Source organism: Rhincodon typus, chromosome 8 (genome assembly GCF_021869965.1).
Source record: "Rhincodon typus isolate 14 chromosome 8, sRhiTyp1.1, whole genome shotgun sequence".
NCBI classification, from domain to species: Eukaryota; Metazoa; Chordata; class Chondrichthyes; order Orectolobiformes; family Rhincodontidae; genus Rhincodon; species Rhincodon typus.
In genome coordinates, this window is record NC_063339.1 from 61,894,000 (window position 1) to 61,914,474 (window position 20,475).

The window sequence follows — 20,475 nt, forward strand, 5'->3', positions numbered from 1 at the left end:
AGAGGGTCTAGGCCCGAAACGTCAGCCTTCCTGCTCCTCTGATGCTGCTTGGCCTGCTGTGTTCATCCAGCTCTACACCTTGTTATCTCAGATTCTCCAGCATCTGCAGTTCCTACTATCTCGGATAAAAATTCATACTGTCTTCATCCATGAACTTAGCTAGAGTAGGCCTACATCCTCTTAAATCTCCATATTCAATTAGGTCATGACTTACATCATTTGTCTCATCTCCAGTGTCCTGCCTGTTTCGCACACCCCTTGATCGCATTAGAGTCCAGAATGTCTACTCACAACTTTGGTAGAGAAGTTCCAAGGTTCACATTGGTCTGAGTGAAGAAATTTCTCCATTTTTTAGTCCTAAATGGCTGACCCTTTATCCTCAGATGATGACCCAGTTTTTTACACTCTGCATCCAGTGGAAGCAGACTCTGTGTTCTATCCTCTCAAACTTCTGTTACCACAGTGAGATCATCTCCCATTCTTCAAAATGTGAAGACAGCGTAGGCCCATACTGTACAATCTTTTCTCTGAGGAATCAATGCAGTGAATCTTTTTTGAACCCTGTTTAAGATAAATACACTCTTTCTTGCTTACTGTGCACAGTATTCCAGGTGTGAGCTCATCAAAGATCTATACAATTCCAGTAAAGTTTCCTTACTCTTCTGTTCACCCCATTTGCAATGAGAGCCAACATTCTATCTGTCTTCCCAGTTTCACACACTACCTTTTATATCAACATTGTGTCTCTTGCAGAACACCAATATTTACTAATTTCTCATTATTTAATTATTTTAACCTTCCTGCCAGAGTGAACAACCTCACATTTCTTCAAATATATTCTCTCTGCAATTATATCCACTCACTCAATCTGTCTACAATCCCTTTACAAATTCTGCAGCCTCTGTATCGTCAGCAAACTTGGATACATTATCCTCAGTCCCTTTATCAAGTCGGTAATATGGACTGTAATAGCTAAGGCCACAGCACTAATCCTTATGGAATCTCATTGTACTACCCTGACAAACAGAATTATTCAATTATTCCTACTGTTTGTTGCATCCTTCAAGCAACCCTCTATCCTTTCCAATCCTATTAATTGCTGCCTTGTGTAACAAACATTCATGTAGTGCTTTAGTAATTAACTTATGAAAATTTATGTATGCTACATCCACTGCTTTTCATTTATCAACTTTTTTTTATATATCTTCAAGCAAACACATATAGCCTTGTTAAACACAGATTAACCTTTCACAAAACCATATTGACCATGCTTATTGTTATCATGATTTTTAAAGAGTCCTGTATCACTTTCTACATAGTGGGCTGCAACATTTTCTTGACTTGTTATGTCACGTTAGTTGACCTGTAGTTCCTTGTTTTTTTCTCCCTGTCTTGAATAGCAAAGTTATATTTGCCAAATTCCAATCCGCTGAGAACCTTCCAGAATGTGGGGAATTTTGGAAGTTCATACCATTATGGTCATTGTATCTGCAGTTACTTGAGATATGTCTTACATGTCAAATGTCAGGTCCAGAAGATTTATATAATTGGAAAATATTGTGGATGCTGGAAATGTGAAATAAAAACCAAGCATACCATAGGAAAATTCAGCCGGTCTGGCAACATCCTGGAAAGAGAAACAGCATTAACATTTTAATTCCAATATGTGTCTTCAGATCTGGACTTAAGTTGAAAACATTTGTTGGTTTTTAGCTTCATTAATATCTCCAGTGCTTTTTCTGTACAAATTTGCTTCAAATTTACTGTGATCTAATTAGATCTTTGGTTCCTACTATTTCTGGTATGTTTTTGTGACCTCTATTGTGAAGATACTTGCACAATATTTGTTCAATGTCTTTTGTCATTTTCTTGTTCCCTGTTTATTCTTATTTGTCTTGTCTCAGTCTTTGAGGGATCATGCTCACTTTTGTTGCTATTTCTAGAAGGTCTTCAATCTGTTTCATATCTTTTATTAATTTTCTTATATTCTCATTCCTTACCATTTTTTGATCATCCTTCGCTGGTTTCTAAAACTCTCAGCCCGCTAACTGAAATTATTATAAACCTCTTTTAATCTAATGCAATTTGTAACCTGTTAAGTTAGCCTTGCGTGGAGCATTTTTCTCATGGAGGTTTTATTTCTTAAAAGAATGTCAATCAGTGAGAACTTTGAATTTATTTTCAAACATTTTTCATTACCTATGCCACTGTATTTTTTAATCTGATTTCTCAGTCCATCTTTGCCATACCACCTCCACACCACCATACCTAAGTAACTAGCTTTATTTGAGACTATAATTTTGGACTTCAACATGGCACATTCAAACTTGATCTGAAGTTAATCATAATATGATCACCCTTCCCAGAGGATCCCCTACTATGGGAAAACTAATTCAGTCTGTCTCATTGCACAAGACCAGATCTAAAATATCCTATATAATCATCCATTCTGAAGAAGGGTCACTGGACCCGAAACGTTAACTCTGATTTCTTTCCACAGATGCTGCCAGACCTGCTGAGATTTTCAAGCAATTTCTGTTTCATATCTAGAGCATCCTGTTTCCTCCTTAGTTCCCTGATACACTGATCTAGGAAACTGTCTGGAATACATTCAATGAACTAAACCTCAAAACTACCTTTGGCCAATATCACTTTTCTAGTTGATATGAAAGTTAAAGTTCCCCATAGTTACAGTGTTATCCTTCCAACCACCTCCTCTTTATTTCTTGATTAATACTCAGCCCATAAGCGAAGCCACTGCTAGAGGTCATGTGTGGCTCAATGACATATTTTGTTTTATAATGTTCCTGTGAGACATGGGACTTTAAAAAAAAAATTAGTGTGCTATATAGATATTTATTGTTGCTGTAGGGGATCTATTAACTACTCCTACCAATGTTTTCTGCTCCTTGTTTTTGCTTAACCCATACTGATTCTGCTTCCTGATCTTCTGAAGCCAAAATCCTTCCTTACTACTGGCTTTAGGCCATCCTTTATCATTAGGTCTACTTAGATCCCCACCACACCCACTGCTTTTCTATTTTGTTTGTGTTTTGCAAGCAATAAGTAATTAATTCATCTGGTTACAAATGCTTTATGTATTCAATGAAAACGGATGTGCATGGTTTATGGTGGTGATGAGATACAACTGTCGGTTTTCTGATCTCATTTGTCAACTGTTGGCTGTTAGCACTTACGATTTTGTGAACTCAGCTTAATTTAACTAGTGAGGATACTTATTTGGTGCTTATTAAATCTTACTTTAGGAGTTCATAGACAGCTGATGAAGAGTAACAGATAATATTCGAGTTGTAGAGACACAATGAAACCTCTGTTTGCTGTCAGTAAATTTTCAATTTGTCAGTGTAAAATGGATTATTGATTAATGTGAAAATAGATCTATCCTATTGTGTTGCATTGTGTGTAAAGATGGTGAGGTTTTTGAGATTCCAGCAGTCAAAATCCTTTTGTATTAGTGGACTGATATTGAGCCTGCAATTAAAACACACCATAATGTGCATTTAGATCTGAGGCCAAAGATTGGATCCCCAGTTCAGGTATGATTTTCTTTCAAAATGATCATTTAGCTTCAATGGTGTAAAACTTTCTGGATTAAGGACAAAATTGTTTCTGCTTTTTTTTTTCTTTCTATATCAATTGAAATGATCCTAGAGTTTATGGAGGTGGATATTGAAGTATGCTAAGTCACCCATTTTTGGTACAATTCATGCAAAATGGAACAAACCAGTGGAGAAGGTCACGTGAAATTCAATTTGCGATTTACGTCTGGTTGTCAAATGGATTTTCATTTTTTTTTATTTTAAAAATTCAAGCTAGCAGTTGGACCCAACCCAAATTAAATTAATTACCATTGCAAGTTTTTACTTACGCATCTTGCCTTCAAGGCTTTATAAGACATAAGGGCACTAATAGACAGACTTGAAAAGTTTTTGCATATAATATTTTATATTTGAACTGTGAAACTGACTACTGTACATGAATCTAACTAGCACTATTTTCTGTATATTTTAGTCATTTTCAGTTATTTTGAAGTTGGTTTAAGCAATGAGCCTAGATGCTGATTTAAAGTGCCCATTTTAACAATAAACCCATTTTCAACTGCATTAGCCAAGTAGTACCAAATTGCCATTCCAAATTCTAAAACGCTCATTATTGTGCTGGCAAATTTTATGTATACTGATATGTAAATGAGTTCCATCAGACACCTCCGGAGAAAAACAATTTTTAAAAAGAAAGTAGTATAATTATTTTTTTTTCTCTGATGAAGGGTCTAGGCCTGAAACGTCAGCCTTCCTGCTCCTATGGTGCTGCTTGGCCAGCTGTGTTCATCCAGCTCTACACCTTGTTATCTCTAGTATAATTTGCAGTCAGATTGCTGTTTACCTCCAAAGTAGAAGCCACAGGCTGTAGTTTAACATCATGCAGATTGCGCCATAACTCACGCTCATTGCAATCTTTCTTAGCATCATTGCAACTTCTCTATAATCTGGTGTTTGTGGGAAGGACTAGTAAACTGCAAATTGGAAAGAAAGACTAAGCACAACATTGAAGAAACCTCAACCTTTAATCTTGTCGAATTCTGTGCATCTTCAGCTATGCTATTTGAATAAAGTTAAATTTAGCACTCAAATGAATATCTTGAGAAGGGTCTAGGCCCGAAACGTCAGCTTTCCTGCTTCTCTGATGCTGTTTGGCCTGCTGTGTTCATCCAGCTCTACACCTTGTTATCTCGAATATCTTGAGAACTTTTTTTACTGAACTGAGCATATTTATCTTACTGGCATAGGTCTTCTTCAAGCTCTTAGTCCCTATATCCTTTTTTTAATAACAAAGTATATAGTAGCAGGTTTAACTACTGACTTAACCAATTCACTAATTAATTTTATACTAGATAAGCAAACATTGTAGTTTTCTTGAAACTTACCTTTGTGAACTTTGAAGTAATCTGAGGTGACGCTTACCAAATTTTTAAATATTATGTGTTAAATTAGTTAATTTGAAGGTAGGATACATTTGTCACTACTTCCTAATTAATCTGCTAATGTTGAAATAACACTCTGTTTTACATTTCACACAATAGCTAACTTGTTTCATAACATGTAAAATATAAGAATCCAGAGTGTAAGAATCCAAAGGGAAGTGTATCCCACTAATCTTTCCTGTTGCTAAATCGTGTCAGGAGCTATAATAAAAGCAGAGCATTTTTTTTAAAGCTGTTAATGATTTTCTTCTTGAACTCAAGTCTATAGAAAGGGGAAAAGGAAGGTCTCATACTTTGAAGAAGGGAAACTGAGTCTGGATCCCATTTTCCTTGCAGCTGTTTTTTTTGTCTCAACATCTTGCAGCTGGAATCAATTTTGTTACTTTACCCATCATCCATTTTAGTACTTTGAAGGAAAAAAATATCATAGGAAACATCTCTTAGCAACCACAGGACAGTAATTACTATAACAGCAGCTGGGAGAAAACCAGATTTCCGTTTTACATAAAAGCTGCCATGGGTTGCTTTTTACAGACAGAACTCACCAACCTTTGTCAGAGCAAAGTAATATAGTCACAGAATGTGGGTGGTGGTGGTTGCAGTTTTTAAGCGCTCAGTTGCTTTTTAAAAATGTCCATTGTTTATGTCTAAACTGGCTGCAATGTGTGAATGCCTTTTGCAATTTCAGTTTGCTAGTTTAAATGAATTGCAAATTTGGAAAGTGGTCTTTAATTTGGTAAACAACAGGAAATGGGCCCCTCACTAAGGCAATAAGTGACATGATACAAAATGCTTGTACGAAAATGTTTCCGACAAAATGGATCAGATTGAGTGTGAAAATACACTAAATACTAGGTTGTAAACTTGTGCTATTGAAACTGTTTCTTCAGTTCAGCAACAAACACAAAGTGATGTAAAGTCTGAACTTATTGCATGGTAATGCCAAAGGCCATCTCATTAAAACTCCAGGGTTGTTTCTGGAGAGTTGATTTATAAATATTTATTATTCTAATTATGGCTTTTTTTAAAGTTTAAACCTGTTTTTCAAAACAAGTATATTTTGAACGTAAAGTCTAAATTTTAACTTAAAGCTGCGTTTGTTATGAAGCAACTGTTTTCATGAGAATCTTCATTGATGAATGTTTTATTGTGAAAATGCTTCAGTCCTCAGCCAGGGTAACTGGAATTAGGAAGGGGAATAGGAAGAAGATTTAAATTAGCAAATTTTCATGTTGATTTAAATTTTAATAGAGATTGGCTTTATCTCATTATGTGCCTGGTTATTTTTGTAGATGGAAAATTATGTCAAATTAGTTTTCTCAAAAATGAACACAATTTCCTTAATAATAAGCTAATAGTCTGGAATTCACCATAAACGTGTTTTAGTATTTCATTAACTATCCAAGGGAAGGATTTTTGTGTACAGTTAATTTTTCATGTTGTATGTAATCAAAGAAGATAGGTCTTTGCAATGTTTAAAGGTCTAGGAGTTGCTTTAATCCATTGAAACAGTGATGAGTTTAGCTATGAATGCATGAGCCTCCTGACTGCACATCAGAGGAGTAGGTGTTGCCTCAGGAAAGCAGCTGTGATTGATAGCTTAGAGGGCTGAACTTGGTCTAAGTCAACTTGGAACCCTTGCCGTCAAGCATGTGGCAGAAAGAAATTGTTTAAGAGTCTGAACCAACTGGATGCGAAAGCAAAGCATAATGCTGTGGATGCTGGAAGTCTGAAGTGAGTACAGAAACTTCTGGAAATACTTGGCAGGTCAGTGGACTGACTAAAACAGAGTTAATGTTTTAGGTTAAGATAACAAGGTGTAGAGCTGGATGAACACAGCAGGCCAAGCAGCATCAGAGGAGCAGGAAGGCTGACATTTCGGGCCTAGACCCTACTTCAGAAGGGTCTAAAGCTAAAACCCTTGTTTTAGGTTAACAACTTATCATTGGAACTGACTTTGGAGAGTGCGACTAGTGAAGATTGTAAATGGCATCTATTGTTTTTCTGACCAGATGTAAAAACAAGCCTTTATGATTTTATTATTTGAATCTGTTTTGGTGCCTTTCCATTTTACCTTTCTTACAGAGTGACAAATAACTACCATGGCACATGGTATTTATAATAGCTGCTATGAAATGTCAACAAGGATAATTTGCATTTATTTAATGCCTTCAGCATTGTAAAACATTCCAAAGCTTGTTACAAATTTGGTTATATTAAAGACTGGGAGAGAGGCAGAAATCGCTAGGGAGGAAATTCCAGAACTTGGGCCTACGACACTGAAGTGACAGCAGTCAATCGTGAATCAATGAAAATAGGAATGTGCAAAAGGAATTAGGTTGAATGCAGCAAACATGCACTGGAGAAGGAGTAAGACCATGAAGGAAATTGAATATAAAAGATTAGCTTTTAAATAGGAGGCATTGTCAAATTGGAAAACAAAGCCTCAAAGCCGTCTCATGTGATTTCTATTGTTGTGAATGTATACATATGAATAGAATCTGGCAGTGTGTCACCCAGTTGGAGAATTGAGAAGGTGCAATTTCAGGAGGATAATGTGGTCAAAGACTTAAGACTGATGAAGAAGGATGAGAAGGGATGGTTTATCAGGTCACACTGCATAAGATGTAATTTGTGATTTTGAGGGTGAAACCTGATTGGTGGGAAGACGGCCATGACTTTGAAAGGCAACAACATGTGCAAGGATTTTTGAGGTGGATAGAGAGACTGGAGATGGATTGGTAATTTGCACGGACAGAGTGGTCAAGTGCAAGTTTACTTGTGAAGATTCCTGAGGGCAGATCGGAATGGGGTGGGGGCAGAAGGCAGATACAAAGGCTATTTTTTTTTAAAGTCCCTTGCTTGTGTGCTATTAATTATATTGACACTGTGCAGAAAAGCATGCATTGTAAGCATAGGAGTAACAGACAGGAACATAGGAATTAGGAGCAGGCAATTCGGCCCTTCCAGCCCACTCTTCCATTTAAAATGATCATGGCTGCTCTTACCCTGGTCTCAACTCCAACTCTTCTGCCAGCTGCCCATAGCCTTTTATTGTGCTTTTCGTCAGAAACATATCTATTTCTTTCTTGAATCTTTTGATTGATTCTGTCTCCGCTGCACTCTGGGGCAGTGAGTTCCACAGATTCACAATCCTCTGAGGGGAGTAGTTACTCCTCATATCAGTTCTGAACCTATCTCCTTTCACTCTATATCTATGACCCCTTGTTTGAGTCCATCCCACAATGGGGAACATGTGTTCAACGTCCACCTTAGCAGTCCCCTTTAGCATTTTATATACCTCAGTCAGATCAGGAGAGTGGAGTTGAGACAGGATAAGATCAGCCATGATTATGTTGAATAGTGGAGCGGGCTCAAAAGACAAAATTGTCAATTCACAATCCTAATTCCTATGTTTTCTGAATAGATAACACTGACCTTGGGGATATAACTGGTGCAGCAAAAAAGCCAAAGAGATTTGAAATGCATTACCAAGCTACCAGCTTAAAATGCCAATCTAAAACTTCTTAAATCTGCATTTGTCAATCTGGGAAATGAATGGATTATAGAGAAATCATCCTTGCCCTCAATCTCAAACTTTTATCTTGTACTCATCAGGAATACCGCAGGAATACTAAATACCAAACAATCACAACAATTTACACTGCAGGAGAAAAGACTGCTTAATAATTTCTGATTGGCCAAGAAGTTGCCATGGAGAAAAAAAGAAGGGAACTGTAGACTTCCCCCAAGTATTTACGCTTGCTAGAAACAACATACATTCATGTACAAGGTCTGCACACAAAAGAAACATATTTAAGTCTTGCATTTTATTTGAATTACCTGTGAGTATTGGAAGCTTACAGGTCAGTGATGCTTTCTGTATGGCAGTGCCTCGGTCAATCAGAGTTGACTTGCTAAGCACTCAGTACCCTTTCGTCCTGTAGTGTCAGTGGTTGTGATTAGTTGAAATTTGGTGTTCTTGTGTTGGTCCTCATGAGTTCAAGATGAAAATCTTTAGCAATATGCCCTCAGTTTGGTCACATTTAAATTTTTTTTAAAAATTGTTTCACCTTCAACTGAGTATCCTTACAACCCTTTTTGCTCTAAGTAGTCATCTGGTACCACTATATCGCTAGGGTTCATTGCTGTTGGAGTTTTGTTGTTTATACTGCTGACAATAGTGTAATGCCCATGCCTTACTGTTACAAAATATGATTCATCAGTAACTAGTTCCTGTTTCCACCATCACTAATGTGCTGTTCTCAGCTAATTCACTCATATTAATGCTTTGATTTAACATCTACAAAGGGTGCAGCTATGAAGTGTGTAGCTGGCATGAAATCTTGTCTTAAACCTTTCTGAAACCCTTATATAACCCAACAATGTTCATGTAATTCACTTTGCTGTCTCCTTCCTAAAGGGGAAGCAAGCAACCTGTACTTGGCACCTATAAGTTCCCAGCCATAAACCTACGTTGAGAGGTACATTGAGAATCCTGCAAATGCCACTGTGATTGAAAAATGTTGGTTGTGATTAAGGGTTGCAGATGAATAAGATGTAACTGTAAATTAAGCTATATGCGCTAAGTTAAAAATATATTTTCATACAGAAGATTGACACCATAAATAAACAGTATATAATGGAACTTTACATATTGAAAGATTGGTACTAAATAAAAACCGAAAGGACTGTGGTTGCTGTAAATCAGGAACAAAAACAAAGTTGCTGGAAAAGCTCAGCAGGTCCGGCAGCATCTGTGAAGGAAAAACAGAGTCTGGTCCGGTGAACCTTCCTCAGAACTCAGAAAGATTGGTACAGTTCTCCATTTCTCCTCTGTGTCACATTAGTGGTCCATTAGCATACCTGACTGCCCACTTACAGGAATGAGCACTCGATGTGACTAAATGAACACAGTTCTCATCCCCAGTGCTTACGAAAAGCTTCTCTTAGTCAGTTACAGGTGATTCTTGCCAATTGAAGGAGGGACTCGATGATGCAGGGAACTTGCCTGCAGAATTTTAATTTGGCTGAACCTGGAAGATATATGTGGGACCAGCACACAGAACAAATCGGGTTCGTGTTTATCGTGCCACCACTGTATGAAAGTTGGCCATAATGTGAACATTAGCACCTGAGTTTCAAAGTTTTGGGCAGAGGGGAAGGGGAAACTGAAGGGTTCCTATTTCCAGTTGATATGTAGTAAACCTTTTAGTGGTGGATGTATGTAATTAATAGGGACAAGCTCCACCCTGTGAGAACAGCTTTAATGGTAAAAGTGTTGCTAATAGACTTCTAGTAGATGCTATTTTAGTCCACCAGTGCAGAGTAGTCTCTTGGATTCGGTGGCAGAGAGCTTGTTATCAAAGAGCAGAAGGGTCCCGACCTGAAACGTCAACTTACCTGCTCCTCTGATGCTGCCTGGCCTGCTGTGTTCCTCCAGCTCCACACTGTGTTGTCTCTGACTCCAATGTCTGCAGTTCCTGCTATCTCCATGTGTTTGTTAGCTCTGTCAGCTGCAGAAATGTCACATGATTAAAATTAGAAGGAAAATGAAGTGCAATTAATACATTGCATAAACCATTATATTTTCAATAATTTTTTTAAATAGCTAGTACATTCAGAATGATTCTTATTGACTTTTAAAACAATCTAAAAAGACAATTGAAGCACTGAAGTTAACTAATTCCTTTACGACATTCTCTACTCAAATTCAACTTTAAATTGATTCCAGTTTTTCAAGCGTCCATTTAGTTTGCTAACAGTAGAAAATGAAATATGTTTCAACATAGTTTTGGACTGAAACTTGTGTATCATGATGTCAAGTTGTTTAACAGAAGTTCATGATTATAAAATCCTTTTTACAAAGGATCAGTTATCCATCAAATTTTATTTAATGCTGCAAACATCAAAAACCAAGTTACACCAAATTGAACAAGCCAGAACTTTATTGTGGGGTTTCTGATATGAAATATGGGAGTGAGATATTGAAACTCTGACTGATTTTGCCATTGTAGGCTCTTAAGAGCTCCACAGCCTGTGTTGGAGCTCTGCGTGACAAATGTTCCGTCAGGATTTCTGTGCATACCTGATCTCCTGGAAGTTCAGTCAGGTTGAGGCATGATGACAACAAATACTGACAGATTACCATCAATTCTGCATAAGTTGAACCCCAGGAAATCTGATATTTGGCATTTCAATGCAATGTTTCCAGGTATTATGATATGATGACCTCTGGTGGTCAGTATGGAGATGTACCATTATAGTTGCAAGATCATTGTCTGTCAAAATAATGAAGGATTTTTGGGTTTTGTTTCAGCCTGCACAAGAAAGTGATACTAATTCTTTGATCAGAAAAGAGCGAATTTCACGGCATGATACTGTAGTGACAAATGATCCTTGCAGAAGCTGCTATGTTAGAACGCCTCCATTTGAGGATTTTGGTTCTCGAAGATTATACTTTCCTGCTCAACAGAATCAGGTAATTTTTCATGTTCAGCAGCTAAGAAGGGTAATGTGACACTTTATGGTGATAAAATGGGCAAATTATTTGTAGTAGTTTGTTTTGTATGATTCCACCTCACATTGACACTATCTCTTGTCACGACCTCATAAAGTTAAATGTGTGACCAAATTATGGACCAAAGATGCAATTTTGAAAGAAAAATAAAGGAAGAGTAGACTTATATTCATTCAAGGGACGTGACCACTGCTAGCTGGGTCACTTCTCATGTAGTGGAGGGAAGGTCATTGATGAAGCAGCTAAAGATGTTTAGGCCTTTGACATGACCCTGAAGAATTCCTGCAGAGATATTCTAGAGCTTAAATGATTGACCACCAATGACAATCATCTTTTTTTGTGCTAGGTATGACTCCAGCCAGGGGAAAGCTTTCCCCCAAATTCCCATTGGCTCCAGGTTGCTAGGATTCTCTGATGCTACATTCAGACAAATACTGCCTTCATGTCAAAGTCATTCACTTTTCCCTGTCACTTAAGCAATGCAGTTTTAATCTTTTATCTACGTTTGGAGGCTGTAATGAGATCAGGAGCTGAGTAGACCTGGCAGAACCCAAACAGCAACAATGGGCAGGTTATTGCGGACCCAATGCCAATTGATAGCACTGCTGATTAGCCCATCCATCACTTTGCTAGCTGTCAAGAGAAGGAGCGGTAATTGACCGGGTAAGATTTATTCTACGATTTGTAGATGGGACATGCCTGGTCACATTTCCATATTGGGCGTATTCCAGTGTTATATGTATGCTAGAACAGTTTGCCTAGGGATGTGGCTAATTTTGAAACACAAATCTTCAATACTGTTACTCGAATATTTTCAAGACCCATTGCCTTTGAGGTGTCCAGTGCATCCAGCCATTTCTTGATATCATGTAAAGCGATATCAAATTGGCTGAAGGCTGGCATCTGTAATGCTGGGTTCCTCAAGTGGAGTTCGAGATGTGGAAGAGACCTTGACCTATCCATGTGCTCATGATTTTATTAACTTCCCTCAGCCTCCAACGCTTCAGGGAAAATAGCCCCAGCCTATTCAGCCTCTCCCTATAACATAAACCATCCAGCCCTGGCAACATCCTTGTAAATCTTTTCCGAACCCTTTTAAGTTTCACAACATCTTTCCCTGTGTCCTTTTGTCAGTGGTTCTTCTACTGATTTCAACATGAGTGAGTACTGATTCATCAACTTGGGTGAGGGAGGGAAAGTGACAGGAGATAATAGCAGCAGGATCCTTGCCCATGCTTGACCTAATGTCATGAGACATCATTGGATTGGGAGTCAATGTTGAGGACTTTCAGGGCAACTCCCTCCCAGTGTTTAGGATCTGGAATGCATTACCTGAGAATTGTGAAAAACCCATCATATCTTTCAAACGCCAGTCAAATCTGATGAGAAAGTATTTGTAGGTCCAAGTGAGGAAAAGGTGATGGACTGGAGCTAGCTAAGCTGATTATGCAATGGGCCAAAAGTGTGTTTTCTAAAAACAACAATTCATTTTCTAAAAGTTGATTTGAATTTGAATCTCAAATCTTAAAATGGCATTATATTCATCAAGGGGGCACAGTGGGAGGTTGTCCTGTTGCTTTACATCTCTTCAAATGAAATGTCTCAACGAATGACTGAGCTATTACTATATTTGCACACAGCAGCTGCAAAATTAATTCCTTGGGACCTCCTGGCTGAGATATTCTATGAAAGGTTTCCATTAAAAATTGTTTTTAAATCTTAAAGTTGTATCATTCAACTGCATGTTTTCGATTTCCTCTAACAAGAAATTTTTCAATCTTTTTCAGATTATGTTAAAACAAACTAGGCATGTCAGTTTTCAGGACGAAGATGAGGTTGTGAGGATAAACCCTCGAAAGGATGTATTGATTAGGGGCTATGAAGACTACAGACATCCCAATGTACGAAAAAATGAATTGGAAACTGAAATAGACTCGTATGTGTGCTTCAAACCTGAATCTAAAAAACACGATTATGTATATCCTTCTGTGGAAGGGATTGAAACTGAACACATTAAAGATTCAAAAGGTTCTATTGTATTCAAAACACAGCCATCCCCTTCACTAAAATCAAAAAAATCCAGGCGAAGGAAAGAGGATGGAGAACGCTCTCGTTGTATATATTGTCGAGACATTTTTAATCATGAGGAAAACCGGAGAGGACAGTGTCAGGATGCTCCAGACCCCATCAAGAAATGCATTTATCAAGTGAGCTGCATGCTGTGTGCTGAGAGTATGCTCTACCACTGCATGTCGGACTCTGAGGGAGATTTCTCTGATCCATGCTCGTGTGACACTAGTGATGACAAGTTCTGTTTGCGATGGCTGGCACTTATAGCCTTGTCTGTCATTGCACCATGTATGTGCTGCTATCTTCCTCTGAGAGCATGTCACCACTGTGGTGAAATGTGTGGATGTTGTGGAGGGAAGCACAAAGCAGCTGGATGATGTGACCAATTGGGAGTCAAGCTGGGCTTAATAGTTCCTCTCCAGGCAGCATCAACCCTGTGTCTCAAGGGTTATGGCCTACTGGTATTAAAAGCCAGCAGCAATTGCAGAGCTGTGCAAGTTTCCAAGGCTCGAGGAGAAGTAATATGTTTTAAATGATCACGGCCCTACGCAAGGCCACCACAGTCTAATACTTTGCATGGCACAGCCTAACTTGAGAAGATTTTGTAAAGCAGAGAGTTCTTTGCTCTTGGCTGTTCAGTGAGTACTGAATGTGATTCTGTGGAAGGGATTAATTTTGCAGTTTTGTACATTGAGTTGACTATGGGCTCTGGTTTCTCACATGAAACTCTTACAGATGAGACTGAAGTATTAGACTAAAAGCACTAGGCAACTGAGTTTTGTTCAGAAAGATTTCAAATTGTTTTAGGCTTTGGTTCTAATAGGTATTTACTTACTATGCGCATTTAAAGAATCATTTAACTGGCAGTGCAGGTGACCTTACTGTCTGTGAATAATTAGATATTTAACATATATAAAGTGTCAAACTCTATATAACTAAACTTGAGGTGGCTCATACTTTCGCAATAAAACCATTTATCTTTTCAGTTCTTCTATGTTGGGAAACAAAAATGTTGACCTGTAATGGACATAGATAGTTATTTTGTTTTTAATTCATTGTAATATGCATGCATTTCTATTCACATTCGATTTTGCTTCAGTTGAACAATTTTTCACCTTCCTTCCTGAAGACTAAAATTGGTTACTAAATTTTCATGGTGGTGATTAAGCACATTCTGTTTTATTTTCTCCCTGTGTATGGGTGTTGTCTGTGAACCAAATTGCAAGCTAGTGGCATACTTAATTTTAGATATCTTTAAAAACACTTATAATATTTTTGCTCAATCAGCAAGTTTTCTGTTGGTAGTCCAAGAATATCATACGACTTCTTGCATTTATGTAACCGGGTGTCATACTGTTAAAAATCTAAAGTTTGGAGTACAGTCAATTCAAGTATTTCAGACCTATCTTTCAACAGCCCACCAGAAACATTGTAGATGCAGTTTTGAAAAAGCAAAATCCTGGTTTTAATTTATAAATTAAACATACTATAGAACATTTTATGCAAGATGGTAAAATAGTTTACTTTGTTATTCTCAGATCATTAAGTGAATGCTTTCAATTAGTTAAAACAAACATTAAGTGCTACCTTTCCCTGTTTAATTGTACACATAGGCATACCCACATCTACATTCTCCAGTGGATATGTAAATAGGCATGGCATAGATTGCTGAAAACAACAATACGATGTCAAACATTTTGTCATGCACTCATTAAGACGAGCACAGGAATTACAAATTTCAAAGAAAGCAAGAGTTTGTACCACATGAGAAAAAGTGGTGATTGGTTGGCAAGTTGAATCCAATCAGAGTTAACTTGCATTATAGATTGTTGCCTCCTTTGAAATTTGGCGTTCTGACATTTATGCTGATGAATGTGTGGACAACATGACTCGTTTTTTCAGCAGTACTCCTTTTCTGTGCTACCAAGCAAAATGGTTTATACTTAAGTATATATCCAAAGAACTCAGGTGTGCACGGGTGAGATGAATTTTCAAATTTAAATCTACAGTTCTGGTTGGGAGGTTACTAGTGGGAGCACATTACAAACTTGAAGGACTAGTACCTAAACTATTCACAATAAAGACTGGTTTAGAGCTTCAACTAATTACATTTGTAGACTCAAAATTAATACTCAATTTTTTTAAAAAAGCATATAATTATTTGGAGTCATTCACTAATTTCTGCAAACCCAATGGTTATAATTAGTCAAACAGTATGTAGAATAACCTTAAATGTTTAATACCACATCCAGGTGCATTTAATTTTGATACATTGACCGTGCACACCTTTGAATCCTGTGTACATATCCATGACTGTGGAAGGGAAAATTGAGCTGTTGTGGTTGTGCCAGGACCAATTCATTCCTAAGATTTGATGCTTCTAAATTTTATCAAATATTTATTCACAAAATATATGTATAAAATTTAGGGCTTTGTCAAAGTTACTTGCCCAAGTTCTAATTTTTAGATATGTAAATATATAATACCATCTGTAAAATACTCCACAATAGGATGCATTGATATTTATCAGCTGTGAGTAGATGGAATGGACTGACAGCTTTCTGTACATAAGCCAACTTTGAGTATTATTTCACATTGAAAAGTAGAGGCTAAAGATATGAGACTTAATTTTAAAAAGAGCTTGTTTCTAGTTTTGTACTTAATTGCAGAATGGCTTCACTAGAATATGTTTGGTGATGGGGAGAATTTTTTCATTTTGCTGTTTGAGTTTTTAAACATTGTTGTATGTAATTTTTCATGATAGGATTTCATCTGTGTGCTTAGAAACTTATGTTTCATCAGTATTCTGCACACTGGGAAACATAAATTCTAAATTGTGCTCAGAGTATTCACACATTGCTTGTGATTTTCAGTCTATCTTCCTGCATTCATGTTGCTACTTGCAAATTTTCATTCTCCAAGTTTTGGAAAACTGTTTTCCACAGCTCATTTATAAAGCTCTTAATTTGCCTGAACCTTTCAGAAGAACTGCAAGCGTTATGAGGAAAAATATCAGATTATGCTGGCCTGCCACCTACTTTTATCGATGTTCATTGTAGACAGGCATATTTAACATTGAAGATTTTTCTCAACTCCCCCACCCCCCTCACGTCAGAGCCATTGACAGAAATTTCAGTTTGTGCTGTATAAGGTTACTATCATTGCTGCACTGTTCGAGTGCATAATAGACTGAGTGAAAATTCTCATTTCTCGGGATTTCAAAGGATTCAACAGCCTTCTATGTTTCATTCCAGTGTTCTTTTAATGTGGACATCTGGGCCCAGTTTTATTCTTTGCGGGAATTCCTGAAGATCTTGAGTACTTAAAGGTTTTGTGCTTTTCCTGCCTTCTGGGCTCTGGTTAAGAACATGTGGCATAAATCAACTTGCCCATCTGCCTTTCCACAGTAAACAGATAGTATGGAGTACCAAGATCTGACAAAAACTTTCCTGTATGTGGAGCTGATAGTCACAACATAGATTAGAAATTGAATAATGAATTGAAGCCAGAATTTTTTTTTTGCAAACCCTATACTCCAAGTTAGCAGTTTATGGATATCAATCTACAAAATATGCTTTAACCTTCCAGTTACTACCCTATGACTTTTTGATGATGTTTCTTTGCTTGTGATTGAGAGAGTTTTTTTTGTATAAAACTAAAGAAATTGAGCTGCTGTGCAGATCTGTTGGGTATTTTCACATTTACCAGTTACAGTCTCTGCTTTGATTGTGTTTGGATCTTTAAGTTCAATCAAAATGTCCCCTTTCGTACCCTTCCTCGTGTGCGGGTGACTTCAGAGTTTGTAGTTATTCTTATGAAGGTCCTTGATGTGAATGAAATGTTGCTGCCATACTGGAAAACATTTCCAACTCAAATTGGAAAAACAAAATCTTATCAGTAGACTGTTTAACACCAAGTAATTCTTAGCATAAACTTAAGCTGCTTTTATCTTTATTTTTCTTTGGATGGGGAGGGTCTGACAGTGCTTGTATGTGTAATGTTAGAAGATGTGACTACCCTCCAAGAGAAAAACTTGCTGGCTGTAGCAAAATGTTTTATTTGTGGTAATAGGTACACTTTGACCTTAGAATGATGAGGCACTACTAACCAGTATGGTACATCACCTAACCATGTACTGTAATTTATATGCAATGTCTGCATTGTGGATTTAAACAGCCTAAGAGGCATGCTAATAGCTCTAAAGGAATTGACCCTGCTGAATACTGATGGCGCACTTATGCGCTCAGAACTGTCATTTTTGTTCTATTTTCTAATTACTTTTTATTAAAATGGTATGTCTGTTAGACTTTGAGACTTTATCTAATAGAAAACATTAAGCTAAAAAACGCTTTGTACCTAGATGTTTTTGAATTTTTTTTCTAAGTACTGCCTAATGTTTGCTTTGTGCCACTTGCTGATGCCTAGCCCACTTCCAAAAAGTGCCTCGCTTGTTCATTTTAAAAGTTCCATTTAAATCTAACTGCTATTGTATTTGTTACATTTTGTTTTTAGGTATTTTTATTTTTATTGAAAAGATACTAAGTATGTGATGTACAATTTAGTTTTAATAACTCCTGACACAGGTGTAATTTCTTAAATGTATGAGGGTGTAGCTTCTTAATTTCTTGAATATATATATAATGTAAATATGCATATATAAGTTTGTAACTGATTTTGTTACATCATACACTTGTAATTTGACATATCAAATAACTATCATAATAAAACTATAAGTTTTAATTTCTTTATAATCTGTCAGTTGTAATATTCTTTTTTGATGTTTAAGTCATAAGCAGTTGACATCATGTACAAACTAAAGTATTTTAAAGAGGGACTTTCAACAGTAGCCTTGCATTTGAAGACCTGATCGAACCAAAATAACTACTGACCTTATTCCAGGAATATAATGTTGAAACTAGCAACTAGAATGAGGGCAATAGTGATATTTTGCACTGGACATAGTTAACTAAGGTCACAACATTCTTTAGATGAATAAGAGTCATAGAGCTGCACAACATGGAAGTAGACTCTTCGGTCCAACTCATCTGTGCCAACCAGAGATCCTAAGTAAATCTAGTCCCATTTGCCACCATTTGGCCCATATCCCTCTAAACCCTTCCTATTCATATACCATCCAGATGCCTTTAAAAATTGTAATTGTACCAGCCTCCACCACTTCCTTTGGCAGCTCATTCCACATGTCTACCCTCTACAATACTGTAGAGTGTTTGTATGACACATTTCCCTGTAGCACTCTATGACCATCTCTTTTTAGTTTTCTTTATTTTGGATAGTGGACCAAAAGGGAATCAAAGGACAGTGGAAGGTATAGCTGTACTTTAAAATGTCACTGGAGCTCATTTTGGTTGTGTTTAGACCTTTGCTTTGTTCGGGTGTAAATACATAAAGTGTGTGTGCAAATTAAGCTTTGTCTAGAGACAGATTACTGATTGGTTTTGTAATCAGGACCAGTTTGTAGAGACCAGAATTCATCAGCATCACAGCAACTCTCTGGCTCAGGAGGGTGAACAAAGTGTATGAGTACAATACAGAGGATAAGCCTTCAGACAGCAACAGAGGAAGGGTCTCTCAATATCTACTGTTACATGGTAGCTTCCACCCTAAATATGTTAAAGGAGCCATCCCCTACGGACAAGCTCTGTGCACACCCAGGATCTGCTCAGATGAGGAGACACGACGGACACCTAAACATTCTGAAGGACAACCTCATAAGAATGGGATACGATGCTGAACTCATCAATCGTTTCGATGTGCCACAGCAAAAAACCGCAACGCCTTCCTCAGAAGACAGACACGGGATAAGACCAATAGAATACCCTTCGTCTTCCAGTACTTCCCCAGAGCAGAGAAACTACGCTATGTTCTTCACAGCCTTCAACATGTCATCGATGACAATGAGCATCTTGCCAAGTTCATCGCTACGCCTTCATTTCTCACCTTCAAACAACCACCAAACCTTAAACAGACCATTGTTCAGAGCAAACTACCCAGCATTCAGGACAACATCGACCACAACACCACACAACCCTGCCATGGCAACTTCTGAAAGACATGTCAGGTCATCAACATGGACACTACCATCACACGTAGGAACATCACCCACCACATACACAGTAGATACTAATGTCACTCGGCCAATCTTGTCTATCTCATACGTTGCCCCGTGGCATGGTATATTGGCGAAACCATGCAGACGCTACGACAACAGATAAATGGACACCACACAACAATCGCCAGATAGGAATGTTCCCTTCCAGTTGGGGAACACTTCAGCGGTCAAGGATATTTCGCCTCCGATCTTCGGGTAAGTGTCCTCCAAGGCAACTTTTGAGATACACAACAATGCAGATTCGCTGAGCAGAAACTGATAACCAAGTTCCATACCCATGAAGACGGTCTCAACCATGATCTTGGGTTCATGTCGCGCTACATGTGACTCCACCACACTGTTCTATATCTGTAAAGCCTTCCTTACTGTCCTGTTTTGTCGCCATCACCTGGATAAATTGTATGATCTCTCTACCTTAATTAGTTTGTACAGTTTTGGATTAATTATGACTTTGGTTAGACCCTCAGCATGCGACTCTTATATCTATCATGTTATTCCAGTCATTTGGTTTGTCTCCAGCAGCACCTTATTTTAAAATTTTTGTAATTACCTCTCTGCCTCATTTAATCAGATTACAGGTCATCCCTTCGCTTGTTATTCAGCTGTTGACACTTTACTCACACCGTCTGACACTTTGGATCACCTGCTGGGACTTATTATTTGGCACTCCAGTCACACCATTTGTATGAGAGACAACAAGGTGCAGAGCTGGATGAACACAGCAGGCCAAGCAGCATCATAGGAGCAGAAAGG

At 37.7% G+C, this 20,475-nt stretch overlaps 1 protein-coding gene across 1 annotated transcript in view; it reads left to right on the forward strand.

Annotated features, from left to right (window-relative positions):
* Window positions 1–18,340, forward strand: part of spred1 (sprouty related EVH1 domain containing 1) — a 92,220-nt gene extending 73,880 nt beyond the window's left edge. The window contains exons 5-6 of the mRNA XM_048600302.1: window positions 11,322–11,483; window positions 13,310–18,340. Of these exons, the coding sequence (XP_048456259.1) occupies window positions 11,322–11,483; window positions 13,310–13,969 (822 nt within the window). The 3' untranslated portion in view covers window positions 13,970–18,340. The remainder of the gene's footprint in view (window positions 1–11,321; window positions 11,484–13,309) is intronic.
* The last annotated feature ends 2,135 nt before the right edge of the window (window positions 18,341–20,475 follow it).